This window comes from Hypanus sabinus, chromosome 22 (genome assembly GCF_030144855.1).
Source record: "Hypanus sabinus isolate sHypSab1 chromosome 22, sHypSab1.hap1, whole genome shotgun sequence".
Classification (NCBI taxonomy): domain Eukaryota; kingdom Metazoa; phylum Chordata; class Chondrichthyes; order Myliobatiformes; family Dasyatidae; genus Hypanus; species Hypanus sabinus.
The window spans coordinates 55179115-55192179 of record NC_082727.1 but is presented as its reverse complement, the minus strand read 5'-3'; the positions used below and the strand labels follow the sequence as shown (position 1 = coordinate 55192179).

The window sequence follows — 13065 nt, the reverse complement described above, 5'->3', positions numbered from 1 at the left end:
CTCCTCATTATGGGTGGATATCTATGCCAGCTTTGCCAACTACATTGAACTTACTCAATGCCATGCCCAGCTTTAAAATGGCGATTTTAAAGGCACCAGGAATCCAAAGGTAGCAGCAGTCTTTTACCCCTCTCTATGCTGACATTTAAGCAGGGAGTCTTACTGTGTATGCAGCAGAGAGTTCACTTTATAATGAAATTGCAATTGAAAGAACTGGGTTCAGTATAATATAAAACTAGAGAATGCTTTCTTGCATTCTGACCAATATTTCCTTTACCTTTTGTTTATTCTTCCAAGGGAAATATGAGTTGCATGCCAGGCCAGTATTAAATGGGCATAGCTAATTGTGGTAGTGAGAAACTTCCTTACACTCCATGTAACAAAGCTATTTGGACAGGATTACGACACACGACCTTGGCTCACGTGTTTCACATACTGGTCAGTCCTCATTCTGGATTTTCACGTTATTCCCAAAAGTATAATTGTGTCATTTTTATATTGCAGTAGTGTTCACCTTATATATAATCTCTCTCTCTTTCATACTTTTTGTATCTGAAGAAACTTTTGGTATCCTCTTTGACATTATTGGCTTGTGAATACAGGCCCAGCGCCATCAAAAGCTCTTCATATGACAAGCCATTTAATCAGGAATCAATTTTGTGAACCTCCTTTGAAACCTCTGCAGTTTCAACACATCCTTTCTAAGATAAGGGGCTTATTACTGTCAGTGAATTGGAGCTTGGTAACAACACAGAGGTGGAAATAACAGGTCTTATTGATGCAGAAAGCATGTAGGTAATTTCAAGGTTGAACAAAATAGCAAAGTTATGAACAGGGTAGCCAATTTGATCAGGAAATGGGTGAAGGAAGAAGATAGGGAATTGGCTAATAAAAATATGGGTTTACTCTTCTCTAATATGTTTTGGTGGTGGAAGGGTAGTCTCACCAAAGGTTCATCTCAGGTGAGCAGATATACCTTACCAAGATGAAAGAGAAATTGTTATTGACAAGCCAAGCAGAATATCATCTATTTAAGTGTGCACTTGGTCCCATTTCTGGAAATAGCAAAATTGCATTCCAAAAATGCATTCATATTTACTGGTTTATTTTTTATTTTTCATGTCATTATAGATAACCTTCTTACATTTTTATCACTCAAATATATGGAGTCACACTAACTTTTAAAAAAATCTCTAGGTCTAAACATGCTTACATTATTATTATTATTAAAGTATTTGGACTGTTCTAGTATGTTGGGGCAAGGGAAGAATGAGTATAGATTTGAATAACAAAGCTTATTTTCCATGGGTAATGTATGGTAAACGCTTCTATTTCTGTTTCAGTCGTTTCTCCTGACAATCAGATTGTTGCTGCCCCTGAGAGCTCGCCACTGCAAACTGATTCCTTCAGACCACTCCCTGAGTCAGCTTCAATTGTCTTTGATGAAGATAAACCAATAGCCAGCAGTGGAGCCTATAAAATTGACTTTGATAGTCTTGACGTCTTGGACTCTTTAACTCCAAGCTCACCTGGAAAGACAGAAGGTTCTGACCCTGGGAAGCAAGCCAATGAGAAGCCTCTGCACACACTGACCACCTCCAGCCCACCAACCCCACAGTCTCCGCCATTCTCACGAAAACCAGCTGGAACTACAGATGTTGGTAGCACGGAGGATGTGGCAAAAACTCTGCAGGCAGAGGCTTTTAGCATAGCCTCAGATAGTGCTCCCAGTGTTAAGAAAAAGAAACCACGACCATTATCTATAAAAAAGAAGACCAAATCGGAGAAGCCAGCAGAGAAACCAGCGGAAACACCAGCGGAAAAGCCAACAGAAACTCCAACTACAACAGAAGCCCAAACAAGGTCGACTGGTCCCAAGGCAAATAAAGAACTGAATATAGCTGAATCCTCCTGCACTAGCTTGCAAAGTTCTACAGATCTTCAGGAGTCTCCTATTCCTCACCTGGCCATTGGTTCTGATCAAGACAGTATTTCTGAGCTCAATCCATTTGCCAGTGGAGATAAACTACAAAACTTACAAAAAGCACAAAGTGAAAGTGAGAACTTTCCTGTTGCATTAAAAGAATTGGACAAAATAACAACTGAGTCTAGCATAGTGTCTGATTCTCCAGCAGTGGGTCATGCAGTGAGACTGGAATTTGATTATTCTGAGGACAAAGACAGCTTTGAAACTGATCTAGAAAAAAAACCTGTTCCTAAGAAATTTGGCAAAAAGACTGGTGGGAAGATGCCACTAAGAAAGCCAAAGCTAGGAACAAAAAAGGCTCCACCAGCTGAAAAGGTAGACAGTGTCCCATCATCTTACTCATCTGCTGATCCTGATGATATCCCAATTCCAAAGAGTACATATTCATTCGACCCTTCAAAATGGGATGATCCTAATTTCAATCCCTTTAGTACCAATGTACAGGTGCCAAACTCTCCCAAGTTGCCTCGTGCTTCATCTAGTATTGATGTGGACAACTGTGAAAGCTCAGCGGATTCATTTAAATCTTCCACAAATATCTCAGGATCTCCTTCTCATTCCCCCGCTTCATTCGAGGTGAATGATGACACTGGTGCAAGCGAGGGGGACAGTAACAATAAGTCATCAAAGAAGAAGAGGCTACCTTTAAAAACGTAAGTAATAAAGTAGTCACTTCCAGTGATGTGATCAATGCCTTAAACTTAAATATTGTGCTTTTCAGTTTTGCAGAAACATGACTTGCTTGATGATAAATGTCTGAATTTTTAAAAAACTATCAACGTTTTGCAAAGTAGTAACATATTGCCAATGGGAATCCACATTTGTGCCAATGAGGCATTACTTTGAATTAGAATAAAACATTGGCACTTACACAAAAGAGTATTTAGGTAGGGATCAGCATTCTTGTTCCTGTCCGCTACACTAGTGCTCTTCATCAAAGCCATTTAAGGTAATATTAACAGAATCATGGAAACAGATTTATTCTGTTGTGGGAAGGTCAACCAAGAAGAAGAAAAAAATGCATGTTGGTTTTTCCCTAAGTATAAGTGGTGGGCACAAACACTTCTCATTAAGCACCTGTGTTTTTGCAACTATAGTCCATGCTGAATTAGCTGACCTCTGTTGATCAGTGGACAGTCATTACAGTCACACATCCTCAGGTTGGACATTTAATTGTCTTCTACAAAAGGGAGTGTGATTCCTTAGGATTCTCTTAGAAAGGAGCTGCACCAATGAAAACTACTTTGGAGCCATTCACAGGGACACTTGTGAAATGATCAACTACTTTCAATTAAATTAGAGAAAGTATTTGGACAGTATCACTTCAATCGATTCAGTTTTGAACCTGTAGGCAGTTCAGATATTGCAAACGTTTACTACTCCAAGATTACTTGCAATCATCTCTTTATAATTTTCATATTTAACCTATTTTTTTCTCCGCAGAGAATGAAGTGAAAAAATAAGTTTGAAGTTCCATGGTTCTGTAGTTGAGTAGGTCATAAATGTTTAATAAAGGTACTCCAGTATTAATATTACTCAGCAGGGCTGGACAGCCAATTGGGAAGTAAGACAATTTCATGAGTCTCTCTGTGGATTCTATAATGTTCCTTCACCACCTTGCGCTATCTGTGAGAATCCTGAAGAATCTTGTGTCCTTTCATGACCTCCCTGTTCGGTCAACCACAAGTGTGACATAATTGTTTAATGTGTGTTTCTCTTTCCTCACTTTTGATATCTCACTCCTGTTAATCCATCTGAGACTTGGGAATATATGACTTTGTATTTGGAGCTCAAATGTGAATCCATAATTTGAAGGAGATATACTGACCATTTCTTTTCATATAGAAACACTAAACAGAGTCAATTGTCACAGTTTAAATAATAACCTAAAATTGCAACAAATGTGAATATCACTTTTTGAAATGCATTAGGGACGTCCAGACTAATCTTTCTTAAGGATCATTTCTAAAGAAATTTTACCTTTAAGATGAGGGTTGTTGCCACACTTTGTGATGACAATCTGAATGAATCCGATAATATTGCCATCACTCACTGCAGCCTATAAATGAAAGTACATAAAAGGAGTCCCCATATCCAGTGATCATGAGCTCAATCACACTTGTACCCTAGAACTATATAATTATAACATTTCTAGGCAAGTGATTACATTCTTAGACAAATTGTTTATAAATATTTAATATCCTTAGATCATTTTATGATTATGCCTTATAATTACCTTTTAATTAAACCTAATCTTCCACAATTATGGTTAGACCACGGATGATCTTATTTGGTGACACAAACACTATTTTTCATTGAGGTATTTGATTTAATAAGCAATAAGTTAAACACATTATTTAATAAGGCACTGCAATATTTTAAAAAATCTGTGAGTTGTATAAAAATGAGAATTCCTGAGAAGATAAGAAATATTTGCACTGAAAAAGGCTTTGGGAAACATTAATATAGTTTCTGAATTCTAAGTGTTTTTCAGGAATATTTCATTGTACATCAAGAATCCAGTGGTAAAGGGTAAAAATTTGCTGTCTCAATGATCGGTTAGATTCCAAAGTGTAAAAGAAAGCAAACGAGTTGTGCTGCCAACCACGTATCTCTCCTGGTATCACTCATACCAAGGAACAGGAGGAGCTGGGTGGGATTGGGGCAGTGGTTGAGGCTGAGGTTTAATTTTGAGGCCTTTGTTTGTCTAACCTTTTCTCCGCTTGTTTCTAATCCAAATGATGTCTGCTCTTTTTTCTCCACACACCCCTCCACCTTCAGCTCTAAGATCTTGAACTAAAATTTCTTATTTTATACCAAAGCATTAGGAATGTTTTATAATGACTGCGCCCACCAATCAAGGACTCTGTTCCTAATCACCACACCCGCTTTCAGCTCGTTATGCAGCAGATCTGCAGCAGCTGGTTGAGAATCAGCGGGAGACAGTCACCCAGTAATGCTCAGAAATATCACTATTGTTGCAGCTTTTACAGACCTAGAACGTCTAATAAAATGTGTCAGTTTTTGTTTTCATATCTTAATAGAACAGCTTTGTTGATCTTTTCTGTGGGCAAAACCTGTGAAACCACTCCTGATTTTTAAAATGATCATTGCTAATCGCTGACTTTGTGTTATTCAAGTGGCTGATGATATGACATTTATCTGTTAAATAATGCAAGACATTATCAAGTACTTTGAATTTAAAATAAGGCCTAAAGCAAATTAAACACTTGACATCATTAATCCACACTTTGGACTGTACAGCAGGAAGTAGTGCAAGAAAGAGAAAGCTACCTTGTGGAATTGATTTTTTTTCTGACATGTTTTAATAAAAGTTATTTTTTGAATAAGCAGCTGAGTTTTGAAGTCCAGTGAAGGTATTAATTTGTGTAGGAAACTGATTATTTTAAATGCATTTTAGATATAGAGGCGAAAGAATGTCTTCAAATGCTTGGAGAGAAAATCAAATAGAATCTGTTGTATTAATGCATAGTACAAAAGCAAGACACACAACTTTTTTGTATTTTGTTCTCATCTATGTACCTATAATTAATTGCAGAGTATTACCTTGCAGAAATAATATTCTAAGTATGGTTAGAACAAATTATAACAAAGAGAATTCTTGCAATGCTTTATTGGAGAATTTGTTTCAGGGAATGCCTCAACAAGCCTTGAGCAAGTTGTAAGTTTATTTTTTGAGGATTAATAAATATTTCTAAAATTATTCCAACCTCCTTTGACAGAAATTGTCAGGTTCTTAAATTTGCTGAATATATTTAGCTGCCACATTTCTGCTCTGATGTCATCATCCTTTGAAGTACAGTAGGGAATATTTAAATCTTCCTGTCTTAGGAATTATCCATACCTTTCCTCCCTCCTTAGGCTTGAAGCTTTTTGAAGGCCTGTTCCCTTCAATTTACTCACGTCTCTGGGACAGATCCTTAGCATCTGAAGGCATTTTGTTTCAACTCCACACAATTGCCTGTTCTCGTTTGTTGTGGCTGGGGTTTTCAACAGGAGCGTGTAGTTGAAATCCAGTCACTGTGCTGAAATCAAGTTGGTTTGTTGTCCAGTAAGAAAACTCAACCAGAACAAATTACTCCTGAAAAGCAAAGTATGAAAGAAATTATATTATGTGGTAAACATGATTTCTGGCTCCTTTGGCTCCTGCCACTTCCTTCAAACAAAAGGTGTAGCCATGGGTGCTCGCATGGATCCCAGCTATGCCTGCCTGTTTGTCGGCAACACAGAACAGTCCATGTTCCAGGCTTGCACTGGTGTCACTCCCCCTCTTTTCCTATGCGACATCGACGATGCATTGGTGCTGCTTTCTGCACCCAGGCTGAGCTCGCCGACTTATCAACTTTGCTTCCAACTTCCACCCTGCCTTCAAATTTACCTGAACCATTTCTGACACCTCTCTCCGTCTCAATGTCTGGAGACAGCTTATCCACTGATGCCTATTATAAACCCACTGACTCTTACATCTGGGCTATACCTCCTCCCACCCTGTTACTTGAAAAAACTCCATCCCCTTCTCTCAATTCCTCTGTCTCTGCCGCATCTGCTCTCAGGATGAAGCCTTTCATTCCAGAATAAAGGAGGTGTCCTCCTTCTTTAGAGAAAGGGGCTTCCCTTCCTCCATTAGCAATGCTGCACTCAACCACATCTCTCACATTTCGTGCATGTCTGCCATCACCCCATCCTCCCACCACCCCACCAGCCTCCGTGTCCAGCACATAATTCTCTGAAGCTTCGACCACCGTTCGTTCCTCCCACTGATCTCCCTCCTGGCACTTATTCTTGCAAGCGGAATAAGTGCTACACCTGCCCCTACACCTCTTCCCTCACTACCATTCAGGGCTCCAAACAAGTCCTTCCAGGTGAGGAGACATTCATCTGTGAGTCTGTGGGGGTCATATACTGTGGTTGGTGCTCAGACGTGGCCTTCTGCATATTGGTGAGACTTGATGTAGAGTGCTTCGCCAAGCATCTATGCTCCATCTGCCAGAGCAAGTGTGATCTGCCAGTGGCCCCATTTCAATTCCACTTGCCATTCCGATTCTGATATGTCCATCCATGGCCTCCTCCACTGTGGTGATATAGATATACTCAGGTTGGAGGAGCAACATATTCAGTCTGGGTAGCGTCCAACCTGATGCATGAACACCAATTTCTCGAACTCCCAGTAATGACCCTCTTCTCTATTCCCCATCTTCTTTTCCCCTCTCTCATCTTATCTCCTTGCCTGCCCATTGCCTCACTCTTCTTCTTTCTTCCATGACCTTCTGCCCTCTCCTATCAGATTTCCCCTTCTCCAGCCCTGTATCTCTTCCACCAATCAACTTCCCAGCTCTTTACTTCACCCTTCCCCCTCTCTCAGTTTCACCTCTCACTTTGTGTTTCTCTCTCTCCTCCGTCCATCTTCTAACTCAGACTCCTCACCTTCTTCTCTCCAGTCCTGCTGAAGGGTTTCGTCCTGCAAATCAACTGTGCTCTTTCCCATAGATGCTGCCCAGCCTGCTGAGTTCCTCCAGCATTTTGCGTGTATTGCATGATTTCTAACTGGTTTTGTTTTCATTATTTTTACTGTGTTTGGTATAGTTCAAGAATAGTTACAACAGTAGAATGGGAGCAGGCATGAATTATTTCTGGATGTGTAGTCATCGAGGAATTTCTAAAAATGTAAAAATAAATATGGTAATGGAATTGCAATGTATGGGATTATTGTGATAACGCCACCCTGGATATCTGATTAACAACAGGATGATAAAATGAGATTCACATTTCACATAAAACTACAATTTGAAGACTTTTTGGAGACTTAGTACTACAGTTACATCTTGATACAAACTTTGGTTCCATACACAACAGGGGTCCTTCACCAGAAACCCACCACAATATAAACTGTTGTGTAAACTGTCATCTCAACCGAGCATTCCTCTGAAATATCTCCAGTCCAGTGAAAACAAAGCAAGATTGTGTGGGCTTTGCAGTTTAGTGTAATCTGAATCACATGTGTTTGCTTCTATAGGCTCCACAGTAATTACTCATTGCTGCATCATGCTTGAACCCAAAACTAGGCACACAGCTCACTCAATCCAATGTTTAAGCCATTATTGACCAATGGTAATTCTAGCAGGCTGAAACTTTTGACTGATTGTCTCATGACGTTTGTTCAAATTCAAGTTTATTGTATTTCAACCCTATGCATGTATACCACCAAACAAAACCATGTTCCTCCTGACCATGGAGCACCACATCGTACATATAACTCACACATAACACATAAAGTAATATTAGCACAAATAAACTAACAAATTAACGTTTAGCATAAGCATATTATGACACAAGTCAAATAGTAAACAGTCTAATGCTACTGGCACTTCATACGTGATGAGACCCGGGTGGTGGCAGGGAGTTCAGTAGTCTCATAGCCTGGGGGAGGAAGCTGTTTCCATCCTAATCGTCCTTGTCCTAATGCTACGGTACGTCCTGCCTATTGGTAGATTGGTCAAAGAGATGTTGGGAGGGATCATCAACAATGCGAAGTGATCTGTTCCTGATAAATCTCTCAGATGGGTGGAAGAGAGACCACAATGATCCTCTCAGCTGTTCTAGACCTTGTAATCCTTTGTAGGTATTTAAACATCTCTCACTGCTCCATCATGCTTGAATCCAAAGCTAAACACACACCTCATTTATGCCAGTATGGAATATAGTTATATAGAACATAACATAATAGTACAGCATTAGACAAGCTACTCAACCCACAGTGTTAGAGCCATAGAACACTACAGTGCAGAAATAGGCCCTTTGGCCCATCTAGTCCATGCCAAACTCTTAATTTGCCTAGTCCCATCAACCTTCACCCAGACCATAGATCTCCATAGCCCTCCCATCCATGTTCCTATCCAAATTTCTCTTAAATATTGAAATCAAACCTGCATCCACCACTTCCACTGGCAGCTCGTTCCACGCTCTCACCGCCCTCCGAGTGAAGAAGGTTCCCATTATGTCCCCCTCAAACATAATAACTTTCACCCATAAATCATGACGTCTAGTTCTAGTCTCACCCAACCTCAGTGGAAAAAGCCGGCTTACACTTTTACCCTATCTTTACCCCTCATAATTTGATATACCACTAACAAAACTTTATCAAATAGAGTAGCTTGTGTGCTGATTTTGATGCCAATTTACACTAATTGTTTTCCTCCTGTGTATCATCCGTTTCCCTCCATTCACTTCATGTTTATGTACTTGTCTCAAACTCTACCAAACTGCCTGCTTCCACTACTCTCCCTGGTAACCCATTCCAGGCATCTATGACTCTGTGTAAAATGGTTGAACCTCACAACACTTCAAAAGACTCCTCCCCACCTAAAAATATAACCTCTGATATTTGACATTTTCACCTTGTGGAAATGACTCGATCTGTCTTATCGATGCCTCTATCAGGCCTCCCCTCAGCCTCCACAGCCCAAGGGAGAAGGAGCCAATCTTTCCTTGCAGCTGATATCCTGTAATCCTGGTAGCATCGTGGTAAACATGTTTGGCATGCTCTGCACGGTTACCACATCCGTCCTGTAATGGGGCGACCAAAACGCTCGCAACACTCCCAAGTGCGGAATGACCTAAGTTTTGTATAGCCACAGCAAGACCTCCTTACTTCAGGTGCATCCCTGGCCTAATTTTGTTGTTATCATTAGGATGCCCAATGGGGAGCATTCTTGTTGCCAGATGCTTTTTAAGGAGAACCAATGCAAAAATAGATTGGGTGCTCTGTCATAAATCGGCAGTCAACGCCAATGTGAAGAACACAGGCGAAGGTCACATACCCATCCCCTCCTACCTATGTTTAAAGATTTCTTCTCAGAAGTTGTTATTACCCACTGTCAAAACAAATGCTTAAGGTGATATCTTATTTTCAACACTGCAAGTGGCGGGGTACAGGTGTTAAAGGTAATTCTGTCTTCCAATTTTGTATATGGGATTAATGAATTCTGGTCTGGATACAGCAGAATGGTAATTTTACATATCTGGATGGTAAGGTTACATGTCTGAATTAAAAGGGTATGTCCTACTTGCTAGAAAAAAATGTTTCGTGTGTTTGTTCACGTTCTCCTTGCCAGTTCCTTCTCGCTGTCCGTCTCTTTTCTATGTAACTATCTCTATGTCACAGGACTGTAGAAGGAATGAAGTAATTTTGTTCTCTGTTGTAAGTACATCCAACTCTCTGTCCTGCACGCTTACCTCTGCTTTGTGTATGTGTCTTGCTGTGTCATTTCAAAGCTGATGCACTTCCCTTTTTTATCTATTACCTCATGCTTTCCATTGTCTATTGAGAAAAAAAGCTTAAGATGACTTTTTTTTATAATTTCCCCTTGCACTGCATCTTGACTAGAAATAGTTTTTCAAGTTGTCTAATGGCATCTGCCAAAAAGTGGAATTACTTTTTATTTTCCAGGCAAGTTCAGATGATTCTGATTTCAATTTAACTGTGATTCTGTCCAGCAGTTCCCATTAATCTTTTAAGGTTCAAGGCAATAAAAGTTTGGCTCCATTTTTGTTAACAAAAAATAATATTGTCACTAGCTTTACCGTGAATTTCAATTCAAGTTGAACTTCTTGACAGACTCCTCACATGATATAGGGCTACCACTGCAGACAGATAGACCCCTTTGGAAAGACTTCCAGATTAGTCTAGTTTTACTCTTTAAAACTTAGGGATGCTGATAATTGAGGCATAACCCAGTTTCTCCAGCAGCATCCCTCTAAGTACATTGTTCTGTTATGGCCCTTCATGATAAGGTGCATTTAAAGTGAATCACAGTTTTATGTCTTTTAATGTTCAACATGATTAAGAAATTATGGGTTTTAAGAGATTAGATACCCTATGCAGTTTACATTTTTATTAAAATTCATCCAATCAGTTTCTCTAAGTGTTCTCTGTCAGTTTGTCATGTAATAGCAGGTATATTTGTAGATTTTAAATGCATTACTTGTATCTGCAGAAATACTTTTAGGGTGAAGAGATCCCCAAAGCGAACCCCACTCTCAGAAACATCTTCACAGGTCAGTGAATTTGAATGAATTCCAGAACTTCTATTACGTTGTCCTTATGGAAGTAAATGCGGAGATGATAGAGGGTGGTAATTTTCAAAGAAGCCAATCGTAAAAGATAAAATTGTCGATAGATTATTTATTCTATCTTAATTTGATATATAATACTGTGCAAAAGTCTCAGGCACATGCAATAAAATTATGTAAAGCAAGGATGATTTCAAAAATAATGAATTGAAAAATTTCAAAATATTAAAAATTTACTATAAAGTTCAGTAAACCTGAAGAAAACTAAATCAAATTAATGGTTGGTGTGACCACCCTTTGCCTTTAAAACTGCATCAATTCTCTTACATACATGGTCATGCAGTTTCGTAAGAAAATTGGCTGGTTGGCTGTTCCAAGCATCTTGGAGAACTTGCCACAGTTCTCATGCAGACTTTGACTCCCTCGCTTGCTTCTGTCTCTCCAGGTAATCCCAGACATCCTCAATGATGTTGAGATCAGGGCTCTGTTGTGGCCATATCATCTGAAACCGTAGGAAAAATCTAGGCTGCCTAAGACTTTCGCACAGTACTGTATTTACCATTTTCAATGGGGCTATATACAGTATATTTGCCCTGATGTATGTTTCAATCACACAAAGGAAATTTTAGATTGGAATAACATTTTCCTGAATGTCAATGAATACTTGGGAAATCAGTGCTTATATCCTATATGCGCTGATGTTCTCTCAAAGATTCTGCATACCTTCGATCAGTCAACCTTTGAGCTGGTAATGTTGCTTCAATGTGATGTCAAGATGAATATTCTTAGTGCTCATCTTTTAGGATTCAACACCACTTACCACCCCTGAAACACCACCAGTAATCGGAACAGTGGAGCATGCCACTGATGAAGAGAAACTAGCCTCCTCAGTAACAAATCAGAAGTGGTCCTATTCTGGAATACAATCTGAATTAGAAGAAGATAAACCTGATTATCCTCAGCCCTCCGATCTTTCTGCATTCGTGAATGAGAATTCTGAGTTTGCAAATGAGAACTTTTCTTCGGCGGGTGAGAATCAAAAACACTGATGTTTCTTCTATGTAACCTCAATATAAATTCATAACTTCATTTAGTTACCAAATTTAGTTCTGATATTTTGTGTTTGTTATATTTAGCAAAATCAATATGACGTAACATTCTTTGTCAAATGATATAGTTGAATAACTCTTCCCATGAAATAGCTGCTCAGTGGGGTGTATCTTCAGACTATTCAGGTTTAATATTTGAAAGCAATAACAGGGGTTCCCAATTTTTTTATACCGTGGATCCCTACCATTAACTGAGGGGTCTGTGGACCCCACGTTGGGAACTCCAGACTTACTATTATTCTGATGGAATGTATCCAAAATTATTTAATGTGTATCAACATTTCAATTTTGAAGGCTGTGATGTAACTGAAAATAAGCAGTGTTTAAAAGTCAAAACCAAAGTAAATTTTATTATCAGAGTACATATATATCACCGCCTGTAACACTGAAGTTCTTTTCCCTGTTGGCCATACTCAGCAAATCTATGGAATTGTAACTAAACAGGATCAATGAAAGATCAAGTAGAGCTTAGAAGATAATAAATTGTGGAAATGCAAGATAAAAATTTCTTAAAGTGAGATCAGTTGTTGTATAAACATCTCAATAAATGAGTGTAGTTATTCCCTTTTGTTCAAAGCCTAATGGCTGAGGGTTAGTAACTATTCTCAAACCTGGTAGTGCAAGCCCTGAGGCATTTGTACCTTCTACCTGATGGCAGCAGTGATAAAGAGCATGGCCTGGGTTGTGAGGGTCTTTGATGATGGAGCTGCTTTCCTATGACACATTTCATGTAGATGTGCTCAGTGATTGGGAGGGCTTTACCTGTGATGTACTGGGCTGAATCCACTGCCTTTTGTAGGATGTTCCATTCAAGGGCAATGCTGTTCCCATACCAGGCCATAATACAGCCAGTCATTACACCTCCCACTACACCTTCTA

General features: G+C 39.3%; 1 protein-coding gene across 9 annotated transcripts in view; it reads left to right on the top strand.

Moving 5' to 3' along the window:
• The window catches only part of tacc2 (transforming, acidic coiled-coil containing protein 2), a 204879-nt gene that overhangs the window by 150037 nt on the left and 41777 nt on the right, over positions 1-13065 (top strand). For all 9 annotated transcript variants that reach the window (XM_059947778.1, XM_059947781.1, XM_059947784.1 and 6 more), the window contains 3 exons: positions 1344-2640; positions 11002-11062; positions 11881-12106. In XM_059947778.1, coding sequence (XP_059803761.1) covers positions 2249-2640; positions 11002-11062; positions 11881-12106 — 679 coding nt within the window. In that variant the 5' untranslated portion in view covers positions 1344-2248. The remainder of the gene's footprint in view (positions 1-1343; positions 2641-11001; positions 11063-11880; positions 12107-13065) is intronic.